This window comes from Medicago sativa, chromosome 1, assembly GCF_051527215.1.
Source record: "Medicago sativa cultivar Bolivia chromosome 1, Bolivia_mono, whole genome shotgun sequence".
NCBI classification, from domain to species: Eukaryota; Viridiplantae; Streptophyta; class Magnoliopsida; order Fabales; family Fabaceae; genus Medicago; species Medicago sativa.
The window spans coordinates 83,948,159-83,967,629 of NC_140749.1; the positions used below are offsets into that span (position 1 = coordinate 83,948,159).

Sequence of the window (19,471 nt, forward strand, 5' to 3'; positions counted from 1 at the left end):
ATCCTATTTATAGTGGTGAGTGAGCACTAACATTTAGGCTGTGTTTGGTAACACAAATAAGCTAGCTTATAGCTTGTTGGATTAGCTTATAAGCTCGTTGGATGAAAACGTGACGTGTTTGGTAACAAGCTTTTCTCATGAGCTTATAGCTTTTTGTAAGAAGCTATTTCAAGTAGCTTTTGAGCTTATAGCTTGTAGCTTTTTATATTTTCTTCCATTTTTAACCTTTAATATTATTTTTTAAAAATAAACTGCCCACTAAATAGGCCTTAACTGCCCACGTTCTTAGTTTCTATTATTCCTTTTTCTTTTCTTTTTAAAAATATTTTTTACGTTGCTTTTTCCACTAAATAGGCCTTATTCCTTTTTCTATTATTTCTTTTTCTTTAATTCTCTTGTTTTTACGTTGCTTTTTATTATTTTTTTAACAAAAAATATTTTTTACGTTGCTTTTTCCACTAAATAGGCCTTATTCCTTTTTCTATTATTTCTTTTTCTTTAATTCTCTTGTTTTTACGTTGCTTTTTATTATTTTTTTTAACTCTAGTTCTATTTTTTTGAACGATTAATTCTAGTTCTTTGAAATATTGTTCGAAAAGGGACACTTTCTATTGAACTTATATATTCATATTATCATTTTTTTCTTTTAATTTATTTATTGATTCAAATAAAAAGAAAAAATCATAAAAAAAAGATATAAAAGTCATAAAAAAATATTTTTTCTTTTAAAAATATAAATATATCAGTTAAAAATATTTATAAATGTAATTTATAAAAAAATAAACATACATGTACTTTTATGTCATTTTATACTTATCACTCATTTCAAAAGCTAATTTTACCAAACACTTTAATTTCAAACAGCTAGTTTTTCAGCTATAAGCTTTCAGCTATCAGTCATCAGCTATAAGCTAGTTTTTCAGCTATCAGCTAGCTTATCAGCTATCAGTTAGCTTATAACTTATTTTTACCAAACAAAGCCTTATAAGCAAGTCCAGAGGTTGCCCTGAGCATCTTTTTGAGAAAAAAACACAAGAATTTTAAAAATTGATTGTTGTGTTAATTTCGTTGGAAAAAAATTATATAACATAAATAATATATAGCACTAACATTCTTTGTATTCATTTTCTCTCCTTTCCCTTTATTTCGTCATCCAAACAAGACATTAATAAGAAAGAGACAAAAGGAGTAAACAAAAGGAATCCATCTTTCTTTCAAACAACAAAAAAGGAATCCAGTTAGAAATGAGTGAGATCTGACTATCAGGTAATTGCCGCCAATCCCTGTATCCAACAACAAGAAAACGACAAACCCACAAGCCACATGTGAGTGGTGGAGAGTATAGTTCATAACTTCAAATTCAAGTAGAACACTCTCACTCACATACTATAAGACTTTTTATTATTCAAACTCTGCTTTTCTTGTGAAAAACAAAAAAAAATTACTTAAGAAAACGATTGTTTGACTCACCAAAAACGGTTGACTTATTTGAAATATTAATAAAGGTCTTGCTAGTGTCTACCTCTAGAAGTTTTAGCTCAACTGACAAATGCCGAAATTGCAAGGTTGGACGTTGTGACCTGAGTTTGAACCCGGGATCTCATAGTTGTGTGTGAGTTTATTTTTAGTGGATTACCACTTCATCGAAGACCAAAATATGTGTGTGTATATATATATATAAATAATTTTAAAACAAATGAAATGAAATGAAATATGAAACGTGACATGTGGTTACGGTAGGCAACAAAAAAGAAGAGAAATAGAACAAAAGAAGAGACGTGAGCCATGACGACATCGTGCATGTATGTAGTAGTTACCATATATTTCTACTCACCTTACCTCTGTGTCTAATCTACTTGAATTGAATGAGAAGAAAATAATTAAACCAAACAAGGAATTTAACTTCTAACATTCTTCTTCTTCTTCTTCTTTTGTTATTATTTGTCACCCTTAATTCCACGCTTCGTCTATTACACAGGTTTGCTTATTGCAATTTCATGTTATATATTATTATTCTTTATGTAATTTAATCATTTCTTATGCTTTGTATTTTCATATGCTTAATTACTCCATATATGAATCCCGCCGAATCACGTAGGTTTTATCCATATGAATTATAATCAATAAGAGTGTGCTGAAAATTGTGTGCGTAGAGAATGTGTTGTTAGTATTGTTCAACCCTAACAATAAACATAAAGCTTATAATTTTTGTGTTTTTGTATGTTGTTTTCTTTTATGGTGGTTGAAGCATTTATGTTTGTGTTTCTCACCTATGTCACAATGTGTATTCTCTTGGCCTTATTAACTGAGTTATGACCAATTATAACGTATGCTGAAACAAGTTCTGTGACTTTGCATGATTCATTGACAGGTCACTGTATGATATTACTTCTCAGAACCACATGATGTTGATATAAGTGATATCTACATGTGCAAATTTGCCTTTCCAGTTCATGATTTTTTAACAACGGTACTGCGATTTGGACCGCAACATCAAGGCTTATGACATCTTCGTGATTGCAAGGTGATCCGTATCGAGGAAACTTCATCAACACCATATTAATTTAACTGTGATTTTCTACAATATCAAGGATAATGACTCGTATTAACTTCTTTTTTAAGTAAGATTCTGGATTGTATCTAGCTAGAGATAATTATACATATTTTCATGTAGAAGTAATATTACTTTGTTTTACTGTTGTCTATGTAGTTTACTTGTTGGTTTTGTTTACTCTTCAAAATCAACTTAGGAACATAATAAACCTTTTTTGGGGTTTAAAGGTTTTTGTCCAACAAAAGCATAATATGCTGAACTTTATGTTTTTTTTTACAGATTTTGAGCGCAGAGAGAAGATAGAGAAAATGACCGGATTTTGGAGTGTGTTTTGCGATGAATCTGGTTGTTCAAAGCCTTGCAGTTATAATGATGTTAAGTTTCTCCTTGATCCTTCCTCATGTATCAACCATTTATTGATATCTTGTTTTGATGTGTTGCTTCTCATCATGCTCCTGTTTATAATGATCAAGAAGTCATTTTCAAAACCATATCAGGATCTTGTACATAGGCAAAGATACTCAAATCTGCAACTAGTTTCTGCCATAACCGATGGTGTTCTAGGGTTGGTGCATTTATTCTTTGGCATTTGGGTTTTAGAAGAGAAGTTGAGGAAAAACCGAACTGCATTGCCTCTTGATTTGTGGTTGCTGGAATCATTTCAGGGATTAACATGGTTGTTAGTTGGTTTAACATTAAGTCTTAAGTTTAAACAACTTCCAAGAGCATGGTTAAGGCTTTTTTCTATTCTAATCTTCTTAGTTTCTGGTATAAACTGTGTTTTATCCTTGTTTTATGCAATGAGTAGTACGCAATTTCCCCTCAAGGTAGCATTAGATGTTCTATCTTTTCCGGCAGCAATTTTATTGCTTTTATGCACATACAAGGAATCTAAGTATAGGGACGGTGACAGAGAAATCGATGAAAGCCTTTACGCTCCTTTAAATGGTGAGTTGAATAAAAATGATTCTGTTTGCCGTGTGACACTGTTTGCCAAAGCTGGATTTTTCAGTAGGATGTCATTTTGGTGGCTGAATTCATTGATGAAGAGAGGTAAAGAGAATACACTTCAAGACGAAGATGTTCCAAAGGTGAGAGATGAAGATAGAGCAGAAAGTTGTTATTTGCTGTTTCTTGACCAATTGAACAAGCAGAAACAGAAGGATCCACTCTCACAACCATCTGTACTGAAGACAATAGTTTTGTGGCACTGGAGAGAAATTTTGATATCTGGATTCTTTGCATTGCTTAAGGTACTTGCACTGTCTTCTGGACCATTGCTTCTGAATTCCTTTATATTAGTCGTCGAAGGTTTTGAGAGTTTCAAATATGAAGGTTTTGTATTGGCCATAGCACTTTTCTTTATAAAAATTATAGAATCTCTATCTCAAAGGCAGTGGTATTTCCGCTCGAGACTCGTCGGTCTCAAAGTTAGGTCTCTTCTAACAGCAGTGATTTATAAAAAGCAACTGAGGTTATCCAATTCTGCTAGATTGACGCACTCTAGCGGTGAGATAATGAACTATGTGACTGTGGATGCTTATAGAATCGGAGAATTTCCTTACTGGTTTCACCAAACGTGGACTACTAGCTTCCAGCTATGTATCTCGTTGGTAATACTTTTCCGCGCTATTGGGCTAGCTACAATTGCCTCCTTGGTAGTTATAGTTATCACTGTACTTTGCAATGCACCAATTGCAAAGTTACAACACAAGTTTCAAAGCAAACTTATGGTAGCACAAGATGAGAGATTGAAGGCTACTTCTGAGGCTCTTGTGAATATGAAGGTGCTGAAGTTATATGCATGGGAAACCAGCTTTAAAAATTCTATAGAAGGATTAAGGAATGAGGAGCTCAAATGGGTGTCTGCAGTGCAATTGCGAAGGGCATATAACACATTTCTCTTTTGGTCGTCTCCAGTTTTGGTCTCTGCTGCTTCGTTTGGAGCATGCTATTTTCTTAACGTTCCTTTACATGCAAATAATGTTTTCACTTTTGTAGCAACTTTACGCCTTGTTCAAGATCCAATTAGATCCATCCCGGACGTTATTGGGGTCGTTATTCAGGCAAAAGTTGCGTTCGCTCGGATTCTAAAATTTCTTGAAGCACCTGAACTACAGAGTGAGAAGAGGTGTTCTGATGGCAATATGAAGGGGTTAATTTCAATCAAATCAGCTGAATTTTCATGGGAAGATAATAATGTATCTAAGTCAACATTGAGAAATATAAATTTGGAAGTTAAATCTGGACAAAAGGTCGCGATTTGTGGAGAAGTTGGCTCAGGCAAATCAACTCTCTTATCAGCAATTCTCGGAGAAGTTCCTAACACACATGGGAAAGTAAGATTTTGTTCCTCTTCATTTAAAAAACCTTTGACATACTTTCATTAGTTATAACTTCGATAGCATTTCCATTTCATACAGACAGTTCTATAATATGACTTACCTTGTAAATTCAACTATCTGTCCTTCATTTGAGTAGTAATATTCAACGGTATTTGATTATATTTTTTTTTAATTACAGATTGATGTATATGGGAAGTTTGCATATGTTTCTCAAACAGCATGGATACAAACAGGTACAATAAGGGATAATGTATTGTTTGGATCACCTATGGATGCTCAAAAATATCAGGAAACTCTTCATAGGTCTTCGCTAGTGAAGGACCTTGAGCTGCTTCCCCATGGTGATCTTACTGAAATTGGAGAGAGAGGGGTTAACTTAAGTGGAGGTCAGAAGCAGCGAATTCAACTTGCTCGTGCTCTATATCAGAATGCTGATATATATCTCTTGGATGATCCATTCAGTGCTGTTGATGCACAAACAGCCACAAATTTGTTTAATGTAAGGACAACATTCTTTCTTCCCATACTGTATTCAAATATCGTAAATGTTTCAAATCCTTCCTTCAGGCCAGCCCGCACATGCTTTTAATAAAGTATTTGCTTATGAATCTTTTGATTTTGACACTAATAACTTCACAGGAATACATTATGGAAGGGCTTTCTGGGAAGACAGTCTTGCTTGTGACTCATCAAGTTGACTTCCTTCCAGCATTTGATTTTGTTTTGGTAATTTGATTCAAATTTGAAGCACTGATTATGTCATTTTTCTTTCCATTTCACTTTAATGATAATTTTTAGTCTTTGGCTAAATGAAAATTATGCATGGACACTTTTTCGGTACAGCTGATGTCAGACAGGGAAATCCTACAAGCCGCTCCTTATCACCATTTGTTGACCTCAAGCAAAGATTTTCAAGACCTTGTGAATGCTCACAAAGAGACCGCTGGTTCGAACCGGCTTATGGATGTTACTTCTTCTGGAAGACATTCGAATTCTACTAAAGAGATTAGAAAAACATATGTGGAGAAGGAAAAGCAATTTGAAGCACCGAAAGGCGATCAACTGATTAAGCAAGAAGAGAGAGAGATAGGAGACCGAGGGTTTAGGCCTTACTTACAGTATCTGAATCAGAACAAAGGATATGTATACTTCTCCGTGGCTTCTATTTCTCACATTATATTTGTGATTGGTCAGATATTGCAAAACTCTTGGATGGCTGCTAATGTTGACAATCCTAAAGTCACCACTTTGAGATTGATTCTAGTTTACTTGTTGATTGGAGTTACGTCAACAATATTCTTATTGATGAGAAGTCTTTTTACAGTTGCTTTGGGTCTTCAATCTTCAAAGTCTTTGTTTTTACAGCTACTAAACTCCCTTTTTCGTGCGCCTATGTCATTTTATGATTCCACACCTTTGGGACGAATACTTAGTAGGGTAAGCATACTAAACAATCTTCTCTTTTTCTGATTTTTGGTCTAAGTGTAATGCGATAAATATGAAATACTTAATGTTTTGACTGTTATTTCATTGTTTAGGTCTCTTCTGATCTCAGCATTGTTGATCTTGATGTTCCATTTGGCCTTCTTTTTGCTGTGGGAGCTACTACCAATTGTTATGCTAACCTAACTGTTTTAGCAGTAGTTACTTGGCAAGTCTTGTTTGTCTCCATACCGATGATTTATTTCGCGCTGCGCTTGCAGGTAATTAACAAATTCTTTGAATTAAATTGCAGTGATGAGTTGGTGTTCTATTTTCACATTAATACGCTATAATAATCTTACATAGATTTAAAATGTTCTTGTTGAAAAGCCTAAATTCATTTTTTTTAATGCAGGGATACTACTTTGCTACTGCAAAAGAACTGATGCGGATGAATGGCACAACAAAATCCTTTGTAGCTAACCATCTTGCTGAATCTGTTGCTGGTGCCGTGACAATAAGGGCTTTTAAACAGGAAGATCGTTTTTTTGTAAAGAGTCTTGGTTTAATTGATATCAATGCTACTCCTTTCTTTCATAGTTTTGCTGCTAATGAGTGGTTGATTCAGCGGTTAGAAACAGTAAGTGCAGTTGTTCTTGCATCAGCTGCACTTTGTATGGTTATACTTCCACCTGGAACATTCTCCTCTGGTGAGCCTTTTTCTATTATTTAGAATTTCCCTTGATGATTTTTTCTTAAGCAGAGCTATGTCTTATGAAAGTATTATAATTTCAACATATGATGTTATTTCAGGATTTATTGGAATGGCTCTCTCTTATGGTCTTTCACTTAACGCTTCCTTGGTATTTTCAATTCAAAATCAATGCAATATAGCAAATTATATAATATCAGTGGAGAGGCTAAATCAATATATGCATGTACCAAGTGAGGCTCCAGAAATAATTGAAGGAAATCGCCCTCCGGTGAATTGGCCAGTCGTTGGTAGAGTAGAAATAAAGGAGCTACAGGTATTTATTTATTATTGTTATTAATTTAAAAGTCCTTGCATAATTGTCCTTTAAATCAATATATGCATGATTTGTTTCTTGATATCAAAACAGATACGGTATAGGCCTGATGCGCCACTAGTACTTCGCGGGATCACATGTACATTTGAAGGAGGACACAAAATTGGTATAGTTGGTCGCACCGGCAGTGGCAAGACCACTCTTATTGGCGCTTTATTTCGTCTAGTGGAGCCCGCGGGTGGAAAAATCATTGTTGATGGCATTGACATCGGTTCCATTGGACTTCATGATTTGAGGTCACGTTTTGGTATTATACCTCAGGACCCTACTCTTTTTAATGGAACAGTCAGATACAATTTGGATCCCTTGTCTCAACACTCTGATCAAGAGATATGGGAGGTAATACTAATACCTGCCAAGTTATTTTTCACCATTTAGTTAATAACGTGGGAGTTTTTTCTTTCTTGTTTGTTTAATTATCTCTTTTTCCAAGTTCCAATAATTAATATGGACTAATTTTGGTTTCGTTACGAAGGTTCTTGGGAAGTGTCAGTTGCAAGAGTCTGTCCAAGAGAAAGAAGGTGGTTTAGACTCATCAGGTACATTTTCATGTTTTGCTATCACAACTTTGTATTCATGACTAGGTGTCTAATTGGATTGGCTTATTTGAACTTATCTACCGACATAAGCACTTGTGAGACTTTGTGGAAGAACTCATGGAACTACCTTATGACATGTGTCTAAATTGTTTTCAGCTTATTTCCATAAGCTCCCCAAAATAGTTATGAATAGAACTTATACATCAGCATTTTATGATAAGTGCTTATGTTATAAATGATTAACTAAGTTGTTTATCCGAACGGTAGTTCTAGATATTAATGTCTAGTAACAAATTGTTATACAGTTGTTGAAGATGGTGCAAATTGGAGCATGGGACAAAGACAGTTATTCTGTTTGGGCCGTGCTTTGCTGAGGAGGAGTCGAGTATTGGTGCTCGATGAAGCAACTGCATCAATTGATAATGCAACTGACTTGATTCTACAGAAAACCATTAGGACTGAATTTGCCGATTGTACAGTAATCACAGTAGCTCACAGGATACCAACAGTGATGGATTGCACCAAAGTTCTTTCCATCAGTGATGGTAAGTAGCATATTAAATACCATCTGCTTTATCATTATTGATGAAGCAGTAAATTTAATTATTTAGCATTTTTTTTTTTATCTTAAGGTACTAATGCACATTTGAACATTTAGCACATGTTGTGGAGAAAACATTTGATCCTTTAGTTATTTTGTTCTAATGAAATTAAATGTGTAATTGAATTTTCAGGAAAACTAGTAGAGTATGATGAGCCAATGAACTTGATGAAGAAAGAAGGATCTTTGTTTGGGAAGCTTGTCAAAGAATATTGGTCTCATTTTCAATCTGCAGAGTCTCATTAAAGCTAAAAAATGTTTCTTTTTTTGGTTGTTGTAGCCCTTCTACTTCTTACTGTAGGATTGGGAAGAAGCCAATGAAGTGTAAATAGGATGTAAGATGTACCAATATATTTGGACAAACACTGAGGCCTAAGAAGCAGGAAAGGAATTGGAGGAACCTAGAAGAAAATGGTGCAAAGGAATTTTAATGTACAATTTATAGGATGAGGTATGAGCAAGTTTCACATTGGAAAGGAAACCTGCATTATTTACCATGTATTACTAATGATTGTTAACTATTGTACAATATTTCGAATGGATACTTCATAATTTATATGTGGCTGTCATTGTTTTTGACACTAAAAGTTTATCAAACACTTTTGAGGGCCTTGTTAATGTAAAAATAAAGCTTGATGCACAATCCTCACTTAGATCTGAAATGTAGCTTATCAAAATACTGGTTAATTAAAATGTCGCTTATCAAAAAATTAGAAGTTTAAGAATAATTAAACAAAGTTGGTTTTAGCATGGACTAAACTTCTACAAGTAGTGTCGCAAACATAACTCAATTGATAGGAACATCCATAGTCACATAATTCGCAATTCGCTCCGGTACGCGGTACGGGTACGGGTTCGCGGTACGCTGCATGAGAAGAATTCGGTACGTATAGGGGTATAGAGCTTCGGTACGCTTCGGTTCGTGGTACTAATAATAATACCTTATTAAATATAGTAAGCTATCAATAAAGTTTTAAGAAAAGTATTTTTTTACTAGAATTTTAAACAAAACTTAAAATTTATTAGTGAGCAATAAGCTTTTTTTATTAATATAACAATAAAATTGTTTTGGAAGTATAAGTTTTGGTAAGAAAGTAAAGTATTTTAGTTCAAAAAAAGAGTTTACGTTAAAGAAAATTACTATGCCATACGTTTTCTGTAGGCAATTCTTCATTGGGCCAAATTTAACAAAGCCCAATATAGGAAAAAACTGGTCCAGCAACAGAGAAGTCCAATTTCTATTAACCCTAGTTTCATCATCTTCTTCACTAACGTGAAAGTGGCTGCAACAACAGATCTAGGTTTCTTCTTTCTTCATTCTCCTCTCTCTTGCTCGTGCTCTTCTCACTCTCATTCTACAGCTTTGTTCCTCAACTCACAGTTCTCCCACTCTCGAATTTTTGCGAGTACTCGTGGTTCGCTTGTTTCCACGAATTTCTTCACGAATTTGGGAGAATCGGTACGCGAAAGTACCGCGAATTGGTACGCGCGAACCAATTCGCGGTTCGCCGGTCAACCAGCGAATTCTGTGACTATGGGAACATCACATTATATACGTAGGATTGGATTCTGAACCCCAAATTTCTCGCTTACTCATCTTAATTATGAATTTTTAGCCATAAGGAAACATATTTAAGTCTAGACCCGTATGAACTACGCTTGACTTGATATTTCTTAGAAGTCTATGAACCTCTATGACTGAATGCCACCAATTTCTTACCAACTACATTACACGCTTCTTCTTTTTTGTTTTTAAAGGACATAACACGCTTCTTCTTGCTACCTCTTATTTTTATCAAACTATATACTCCCTCCAACTTCTGTCTCTACATATCCTCCTACTCAAAAAATGCTATGCATCTTTCTACATTTCAACACAACTCAAAACTGAAGGGTATGCATACAAGGTTACTTAGTATGCAAGTTGTGTATAAGGCTATATATAGCCAAACCCTTGAACAATAATATACTTGAGTATTTTGCAACTCAACAAGTGGTATCAGGAGCTTAGAAGGGCCCTGAGTTCTTTCTCACTTCAAAAGAAAAACGCAGTTTTGTTTGAAGCGAGAGAGAGAGAGAGAGAAACAGAGTTTGTTACGGCGGTTAGGAGAGAGAGAAAGAGAGAAACAAAGTTAGTTACGGGGGTTCTCAAAACAGTTACGGCGGTTTCCACCCTCCTTCATCTTCTACCTTGGAACCATGACGGAATCTTCATCGTTTCTCCAACCTGCAATACCAAAGTTTGACGGATTTTATGATCACTGGTCCATGTTAATGGAAAATCTTCTTCGTTCCAAAGAATATTGGAACTTGATTGAAAATGGAGTCACAGTTGCACCTCCAAACGCAACACCAGAACAGAGAAGGCTTGCAGATGAAAGCAAACTTCGTGATTTGAAGGCGAAGAACTACCTCTTTCAATCCATAGATAGATCAATCATGGAGACTATTCTTGTTCGTGACACTGCCAAAGATATATGGGATTCCATGCGAAGGAAGTATCAAGGCTCAACAAAGGTAAAACGTGCTCAATTGCAAACTTTACGTAGAGAATTTGAAGTTCTTGCTATGAAAGAAGGTGAAACTGTGAATGAATACATCTCAAGAACTCTTGCAATTGCTAATCGTATGACTGCTCATGGTGAAAGATTAGAGCAAACTGTGATTGTTGAGAAAGTGTTAAGATCTATGACTTCAAGATTCAATTACGTTGTGTGTTCAATTGAGGAATCAAACGATGTTACAACACTCTCCATTGATGAGTTACAGAGCAGTCTTCTTGTTCATGAACAAAGAATGCAATCTCAGCTTGTTAAAGAGGAGGAACAAGCACTAAAGGTCTCTGGAAGAGGTAATGGGCGTGGAAGGGGTGCAAGAACCGGATCCAGAGGTCGTGGAAGAGGAAGACAAGGAAAGGAATATGTTGAATGTTTCAAGTGTCACAAACTGGGTCATTATCAGAGTGAATGTCCAAGTTGGGGTGAAAATGATGCAAATTATGCAGCATTTGATGATAGTGAAGAAATGCTCCTTATGGCACAGCATCAAAATTCAGTTCAGGCCAAAGGTGAGGTATGGTTCTTGGACTCAGGCTGTAGTAATCATATGGTAGGGTCTAAAGACTGGTTGTTTGACTTTGATGATAGCTTTAGATCCTCAGTGAAGTTAGGAAATGATTCAAAGATGCATGTTATGGGAAAGGGTAATCTGAAATTGTTCATTGGAGGAATAGTTCAAGTGATAACAGATGTGCATTATTTGCCTGGTTTGAGCAACAATCTTCTGAGTATAGGTCAGCTTCAACAAAAGAATCTCACTATTGTGTTTCAAAAAGACTCTTGTAAAGTGTTTCATGAAGAAAAGGGATTGATAATGTCTACACAGATGTCATCCAATATGATGTACATCATATATGCACCTGTTATTATCCCTATGTGCTTAAAGACATCAAGCATAACTGAGACAAAGCTGTGGCATGATAGATATGGACACTTGAGCTTTAAAGGTTTGAATACATTAGTGAAGAAGGAAATGGTGAGATATTTGCCTGTACTGAAGGAAGAAACTGATGTGTGCTCTGATTGCATGATGGGGAAGCAACATAGAGAGTCAATTCCTAAGAAAGCAAAGTGGAGAACCTCAAAGAAGCTGGAGTTGATTCACAGTGATGTGTGTGGACCTATTAATCCACAATCAAATGGTGGAAATAGGTACTTTGTTACTTTTACAGATGATTTCAGTAGAAAAACATGGGTTTATTTTCTGCATGATAAAGCCAGTGTTTTTGAAGTGTTTAAGAAATTTAAAGCATATGTTGAGGGTGAATCTGGATGTAGAATTCAATGCTTAAGAACTGATAGGGGAGGAGAGTTTACTTCTAATGAGTTTAACAACTTCTGCAGCAATCAAGGCATCAAGGGACAGCTAACAACTGCTTACACACCTCAGCAAAATGGTGTCTCAGAAAGGAAAAACAGGACTCTGATGAACATAGTGAGATGCTTGCTTAATGGAAGAAATGTGCCTAAGATGTTCTGGCCTGAAGCAGTCAAATGGGCAGCATATGTGATGAATAGAAGTCCAACTCTATCAGTCAAAAACATTACCCCAGAAGAGGCATAGAGTGATGTCAAACCCACAGTAAAACACTTTAGAGTGTTTGGTTGCCTTGCATTTGTCCACATTCCAAATGTGAATAGGAAGAAGCTAGATAGCAGAAGCACAAAATGTGTATTGCTTGGTGTCAGTGAAGAATCCAAAGCCTATAAACTCTATGATCCAGTTTCAAAGAGAATCATTATCAGTAAAGATGTGATATTTGAAGAATCAAAGGGTTGGGATTGGGATGAGAAAGTCACAACTGGAATGATAGAAATGGAAGACAGCTATGAAAATGGTAATGGTGGCAACAATGAACCCACTGGTGATGAAGAAAATGTAAATGAAGATGATGAACAAGTCAGCAGTGAATCATCAGACAATAATAGCACAGTTGGGGAAGATTCTGAAGCTGAAACCAGTAATCAACCAGATGACAGAAGGGCAAGAAACAAGCCAAGATATCTGCATGATTATGTCACTGGTCAAGAGCTAGAAGATGAGATAGAACAACATAATCTAGCTGTGTTTAGCACCAATAATGACCCTATTACTTATGAAGAGGCTGTGAAGCATGAAGAGTGGAGAAATGCAATGGATCAGGAGATTGAATCCATTGAGGAAAATGAAACATGGGATCTCACTAGCTTACCTTCTGGTGCCAAAAAGATTGGTGTTAAATGGGTTTATAAAACCAAGTTGAATGAGAAAGGGAAGGTAGAAAAGTATAAAGCTAGATTGGTAGCTAAAGGCTACTCTCAACAGTATGGAATAGACTATAATGAGGTGTTTGCACCAGTTGCAAGGTGGGACACAATAAGAAGCATATTGTCTGTTGCTGCTTGCAATAACTGGAGTGTATATCAACTAGATGTGAAGAGTGCTTTTTTGCATGGTGAGCTGACTGAGAATGTGTATATAGAGCAGCCTGAAGGGTACCAAAGAAAGGGAAATGACAAAGTGTACAAGTTGAAGAAGGCATTATATGGTTTGAAACAAGCTCCAAGAGCTTGGTATAGTAAGATTGAAGCCTATTTCTTTCAGGAAAAATTTGATAAGTGTCCTCATGAGCATACCTTGTTTGTAAAGCATGTTAAAGGTAAAACACTGATTGTCAGCTTATATGTAGATGATTTGATCTACACTGGAAATTGTGAAGAACTGTTTGAGGAATTTAAAGACTCTATGAAGAAGAATTTTGCAATGACAGATCTGGGAAAGATGAAATATTTCCTTGGAGTAGAAGTAACTCAGAATGCAAAGGGTATATTCATACATCAACAGAAATATGCAAGAGAAATTTTGTCTAAGTTTGGTATGGAAGCTTGTAACTTGGTATGCAATCCAATTGTGCCAGGAAGCAAGCTTACAAAAGATGAAGGTGGGAGGTGTGTTGATGTAACCAGCTTTAAGCAAATGATAGGGAGCTTAATGTATCTTCTTGCAACAAGGCCTGATCTAGCTTACTCAGTGTGTTTAATAGCTAGATTCATGGAAAAACCAACTGAGATGCATCAAGCAGCTGTGAAACGTATTCTTAGGTATCTTAAAGGTACTGTCAGTCTTGGAATATTGTATGAAAAGAAGAAAATGAGTTACAGACTTGAGGGATGGACTGATTCAGATTATGCTGGGGACTTAGATGATAGAAAGAGTACCTCAGGCTATGTGTTTAAGCTGGGAACTGGAGCTTTGTCATGGTCATCCAAGAAGCAACCTATTGTTACCCTATCTACTACAGAAGCTGAGTTTGTTGCAGCCTCATCATGTGCCTGTCAAGCTATATGGCTGAGAAGGATTCTTCATCATCTCAATCAGACACAGGAAGAGAGCACAAAACTCTTTTGTGATAACAGTTCATCCATCAAGCTCTCCAAAAATCCTGTCATGCATGGAAGGTGCAAGCATATTGATGTCAGGTTTCACTTCTTAAGGGATCTCACAAAGGATGAAGTGGTTGAATTAGTTCACTGCAAGACTGAAGATCAAATTGCTGACATATTCACCAAGCCTCTGAAGTTAGAAAGCTTCTGCAGATTGAGAGCCAAGCTTGGAATATGTGATTTTGATAGTTTAGACTGTTAATATGTGTTTCTGAGTTGTATTTTTCTGTTATGTCTTTGTTTACCTTAATCTGTAATTTTTCTAGTAGATTTCAGATTAGGGGAGTATAGTGAAGGGTATGCATACAAGGTTACTTAGTATGCAAGTTGTGTATAAGGCTATATATAGCCAAACCCTTGAACAATAATATACTTGAGTATTTTGCAACTCAACAAAAACATAATCTAATTAATTCATATACACATGGCATCATCCTTCAAAAAAGTTTCAGTCCTATTATTCCCACTATTCTTCATTTCCCTATTTAAATCCTCTCGTGCTGCAGGAAATGGAGTCTATTGGGGCCAAAATGGAAATGAAGGCTCCTTAGCAGATGCTTGCAACACAAACAACTACCAATTTGTAAACATAGCTTTTCTATCCACTTTTGGCAATGGCCAAAATCCACAACTAAACCTTGCAGGCCATTGTGATCCAGCCTCGAACGGCTGCACAAACTTTAGTAAAGATATCAAAACTTGTCAAAGCAAAGGCATCAAAGTGTTGCTCTCTATCGGAGGCGGCACTGGAAGCTACTCTCTCAACTCCTCTCATGACGCCACGCAGCTTGCAAACTACCTATGGAACAATTTCTTGGGTGGCAGGTCATCTTCAAGACCATTAGGTGATGCTGTTTTGGATGGAATTGATTTTGATATTGAAGCTGGTGATGGTCAATATTGGGATGAACTTGCAAAAGCACTTGATGGGTTTAGTTCACAGAAGAAAGTTTATTTGTCTGCAGCACCACAATGTCCTTACCCTGATGCTTATTTGGATTCAGCTATTAATACTGGTTTATTTGATTATGTGTGGGTTCAGTTTTATAATAATCCTCAATGTCAATACTCAAATGGAAGCACTAACAATCTTGTTAAGGCTTGGAATCAATGGACTTCAAATCAAGCTAAACAAGTGTTTTTAGGTGTTCCTGCTAATGATGCTGCTGCTCCAAGTGGTGGTTTTATTCCTTCTGATGTTTTGATCTCTCAAGTTCTTCCGGCTATAAAGAGTTCTGCTAAATATGGTGGAGTTATGATCTGGGATAGATTCAATGATGTACAAAGTGAATACAGTAATGCTATTAAGGGCATTAATCATGGACAAAGTGGGTCCTACAATGTTAATGGTTTGGTCATCAATATTTATTTTGAGGGTCGTCTTCAACACTCTATAGGCCCCGTGTAGGGCCCAACTTAGTGACGGTTGAATCGGGACAAACGTGTAAGGAATATTACTCTCCTCACTTACTATTGTTTGGTTTTTCAACGACAATTAATTACCCCATATACTTTTTAGAGTGGTTTAATCATTTTTTAAATCAATTTAACCAATCTAACAAGTGTCCAATGACACTCAACTGTGGGTGGAAAACTGAACGAGTATGTAGAACTATATAATAATCATTGAGAAATGTTAACTTATGTCTTGAGACACAAGTTAAAAAGCTAAACATAGAAGTATTTTCTCAAAACTTATGTATTCAATATCGTAAAAGTTTAGCAATTTATATTTTCAATACAAAATTTATTCATTATTTTCTTTTTATCTCTTTAACTTGTGCCTAAAAACGCAAGTTAGGACGACCCATGGCGTTTATTTGTGGGAAACGTTGACCGACCATTCCTAGTGCCTCTTAAAAAGCGCATGTCCTCTAAACTACTTGGAAGTTTCTATGAATTTGTTGCCATTCTAATCACAATAATGGTTTTTGGTAACTTTGTAAATGTTAATGGACGATCCGGCGTTAGATAATTGATCCATTGCCACTAACGTGAATCGCATGGCAAGTTCACTTGTTTATGAGCAACCGCGTCGACGAACATTTGCTGTCTATTGCAACAAATTCAATGGCTGATCACACGGTGGCAAACTATGATGACCCCCACTGAAGCACATATACGAATCACATATTATAAATGTGTTATATCTCGAGACTAGTTCCTTTTTTAATAGGAAACGTGACTATAGGTAGGGGTGTGCAAAGTTATTGGTTAACTATGACTAAATCACCATCCAATCCATATTAATATTTCAAAAGCCCAATCCAATTAGTTAAAGGGTATTACTTTTCTCACCCTATCCATTTCCCGCGCGCCCTATTTTTTTTTCCAAAAATGCCCTTAAGATTTCCGGATTTTAAAATCCGAACTGGTGTTTTCCTTTGTAATAGGGTGAAAAAAAAAATGAGTTTTTCACCATTTCGGATTTTGTAATCCGAAAATCTCAAAAAATAGGGCACGTTATTTGATTTTTTCGGATTATAGAATCCGAACACCCCCTAAACACCATTTTTTCATGGTGCTGGTGCTGTCCGGATTACATAATTCGGACAACACCAACACCGATTCTAAACATGTTTATAACATGGATAGTCATTTTAAGGACAATATTAATCTTCTTAGCTTTCATCCTTGTATTTTTATGATCAAGACTCCCTTAGAAGGGACTTCTTACGGGACTCCGCCCTCAAAATCCAAAATTCCATCGTTTAGACCCTTTTTTCCATGGTGCTGATGCAGTTCGGATTACGTAATCCGAACAGTACCAACACCAATTCTAAACATGTTTGTAGCATGGATAGTCATTTTAAGTACAATATTAATCTTCCTAACTCTCATCCTTGTGTTTTTATGATTTTATTTGACATGAATAGATCCGTTTTTTTGTTGTTTTTAAAAGCAAAATTCAAAATTGTTGAAATGGGAGAGATTATGATTGCTGATTATACATAAACATAGTATGGATTATGAAATTCGAACTCGTCCGAATTATGAAATCCGGCCTTCAAAAGGGCATTTTTGGAAATTTTACAGGGTGCGTGAGACTGCCATAGTGTGGGAAAAGTAATACTCTTAGTTAAAAGCCAAACCGACACATATAATTGGAGAAAATTAAAACCGGATTATGATTTTATTAAACCAGTTTAGAACCGCTTTATGAACAAGTCAGAAACACAAACGCCAAATCAAGCTAGGTTAATTTAGGTTCAAACCTTCTCTTCTTTTTCTTCATAGTTGAAACGTGATTAGCAACAAATATGCCAAATCAAAGAGATTTAGGGTGAAAACGGGATTCAAAAACGTTATTCTGGTACGATTCAGTGAGATTTTTATGTTCTAGCTTTTCTCCTCTATCGTTTGAGCTAAATACTAGTTGAAATTTGAAATTTGATTGAGCTAAAGACCTGTTAGAAATTTTATTAGGGTTGAAACTTTGATTAGGGTTAATATTTGTTGTTTAATATTGTAGAGCTAAAACCCATATCAGAGTTGAAATTTTATGGATTGGGTCATCAATAAAATTGATAAGCAAAATAGGTTGTTCATAAACCTAATTTCATTCTAACATGTGCCCTAAGGGCACATGACATGTTAAGGTTTCTATAAATAGAAAATATTTATTATAAAGAATTAATTTTCATTCTTTTGAGCAATAAATTTACTCAAATTCCAAGAAGAAAGTTTCACCTTAAGGGCACATGTTAGCATTTCCCTGATAAATTTTATTTGATATCAAATCATTTAGATATTCGGCCAGCTGGAGGAGTGTCTTTACCCTTTGGCCTTGACTCTCGGGGGTTGTGTCAATTTCTACTCATTTGGATACTTGGTTGAGCACCTTCTCCTTTTAGCCATGTTCAAGGGCTCTCTCGATATTATGTAATCTTATTAGGTAAGAAATACAAAAGACTAAGATTTCATCATTCTCTAAAAGTTCAAGTAGCTTATAAATACATTTTTTGAAAATAAAAAAAAATAAGAAACTTAACAAGCGAAAAAATATGTCATTTTATAAAAGTTTTTCATTTAGTTTTTATGAGTATCGGTCTAGGTGACATAAATTTAATTAGTGTTTTTCTTATGATGCGGTTTGATTTTGTTGGTAAAATAAAACTACAAACCAAATCATGTGATTGATTAAAAAAATGATATGAATACATCCAAACCAAATGCGGTGCGGTTTTTTGCAGTTTCGGTTTGGATTGGTTTGGTTTACGGTTTTTCTATTGGGTTGGTTCGGTTTTGAACACCCCTATATATACTACATAAAAGATCCTAAACGCCTCTTTAACATACACAATAATTTTATTTTATTTTGTAAAACGGGCATCCTTCATGCACAATTGTAGAGATTAATCTCTCGAGTCTTGTAAGACCCAAACGGATGACAATTCTTAAGAGTTTTTAACGTTGTTGCATGTTTAATGCTCGATTCCAACTCAATACATTGGTTAAGATAAAAGTGAACCGTGTCATCTTATATAAGCGATCTTGATTCAAGATACACATATTTAGTTGTCGGTATTCAAATGAACTTTCATCGTAGTGTTGTTTTCTATAAATTTGCTGTTTTTTTAACAAAAACACATCAAATGGCGTTTCATTTGCAATTATTTTAGGAAAATGTTAACAAGTGCCCTAAGAGCATTGTTTAAGCATCTAAAAGTAGCAACTTTTGCATTGGAAATTTACGATTGTAACTTCAACAAGTGTTTGACTTATATTTTCAAGGCATAATTCCTTTTTATGGGTTACTTGTTAACAAGACCCATTATTTTAGCATTGATGAACTTTTGCGAATTTCTTTAATAATGTATAACAACTCAAACCAAATAAACCCGTATATTAAAATCTCAAATTTTCCAAGAGTAAGACTTAAATAACGACATCCCCGTGAGTTTAACTCAGTTGGTACGGATATGCATTAATATATGTAAG

At 35.4% G+C, this 19,471-nt stretch overlaps 2 protein-coding genes across 4 annotated transcripts; both read left to right on the plus strand.

Annotated features, from left to right (window-relative positions):
- Window positions 1–1,849: 1,849 nt before the first annotated feature.
- LOC146958315 (ABC transporter C family member 10-like) lies at window positions 1,850–9,146 on the plus strand. 3 transcript variants are annotated; one of them, XM_085739828.1, is made up of 13 exons: window positions 1,850–1,978; window positions 2,372–2,621; window positions 2,834–4,893; window positions 5,078–5,398; window positions 5,539–5,625; window positions 5,743–6,336; window positions 6,438–6,602; window positions 6,737–7,031; window positions 7,135–7,349; window positions 7,443–7,748; window positions 7,885–7,948; window positions 8,254–8,493; window positions 8,683–9,146. In XM_085739828.1, exons 3-13 carry the CDS (start codon window positions 2,863–2,865, stop codon window positions 8,793–8,795), a joined length of 4,431 nt encoding a protein of 1,476 aa, XP_085595954.1. In that variant the 5' UTR covers window positions 1,850–1,978; window positions 2,372–2,621; window positions 2,834–2,862; the 3' UTR covers window positions 8,796–9,146. The 3 variants fall into 3 exon arrangements, with proteins under 3 accessions (XP_085595954.1, XP_085595955.1, XP_085595956.1); XM_085739829.1 differs by having other exon boundaries at window positions 2,372–2,524; XM_085739830.1 differs by lacking the exon at window positions 2,372–2,621.
- Window positions 9,147–14,925: 5,779 nt separating this feature from the next.
- On the plus strand, window positions 14,926–16,059 carry LOC146958316 (acidic endochitinase-like). Its single transcript, XM_085739831.1, has one exon. The coding sequence runs from the start codon at window positions 14,955–14,957 to the stop codon at window positions 15,936–15,938; it is 984 nt and encodes a 327-aa protein (XP_085595957.1). The 5' UTR covers window positions 14,926–14,954; the 3' UTR covers window positions 15,939–16,059.
- The last annotated feature ends 3,412 nt before the right edge of the window (window positions 16,060–19,471 follow it).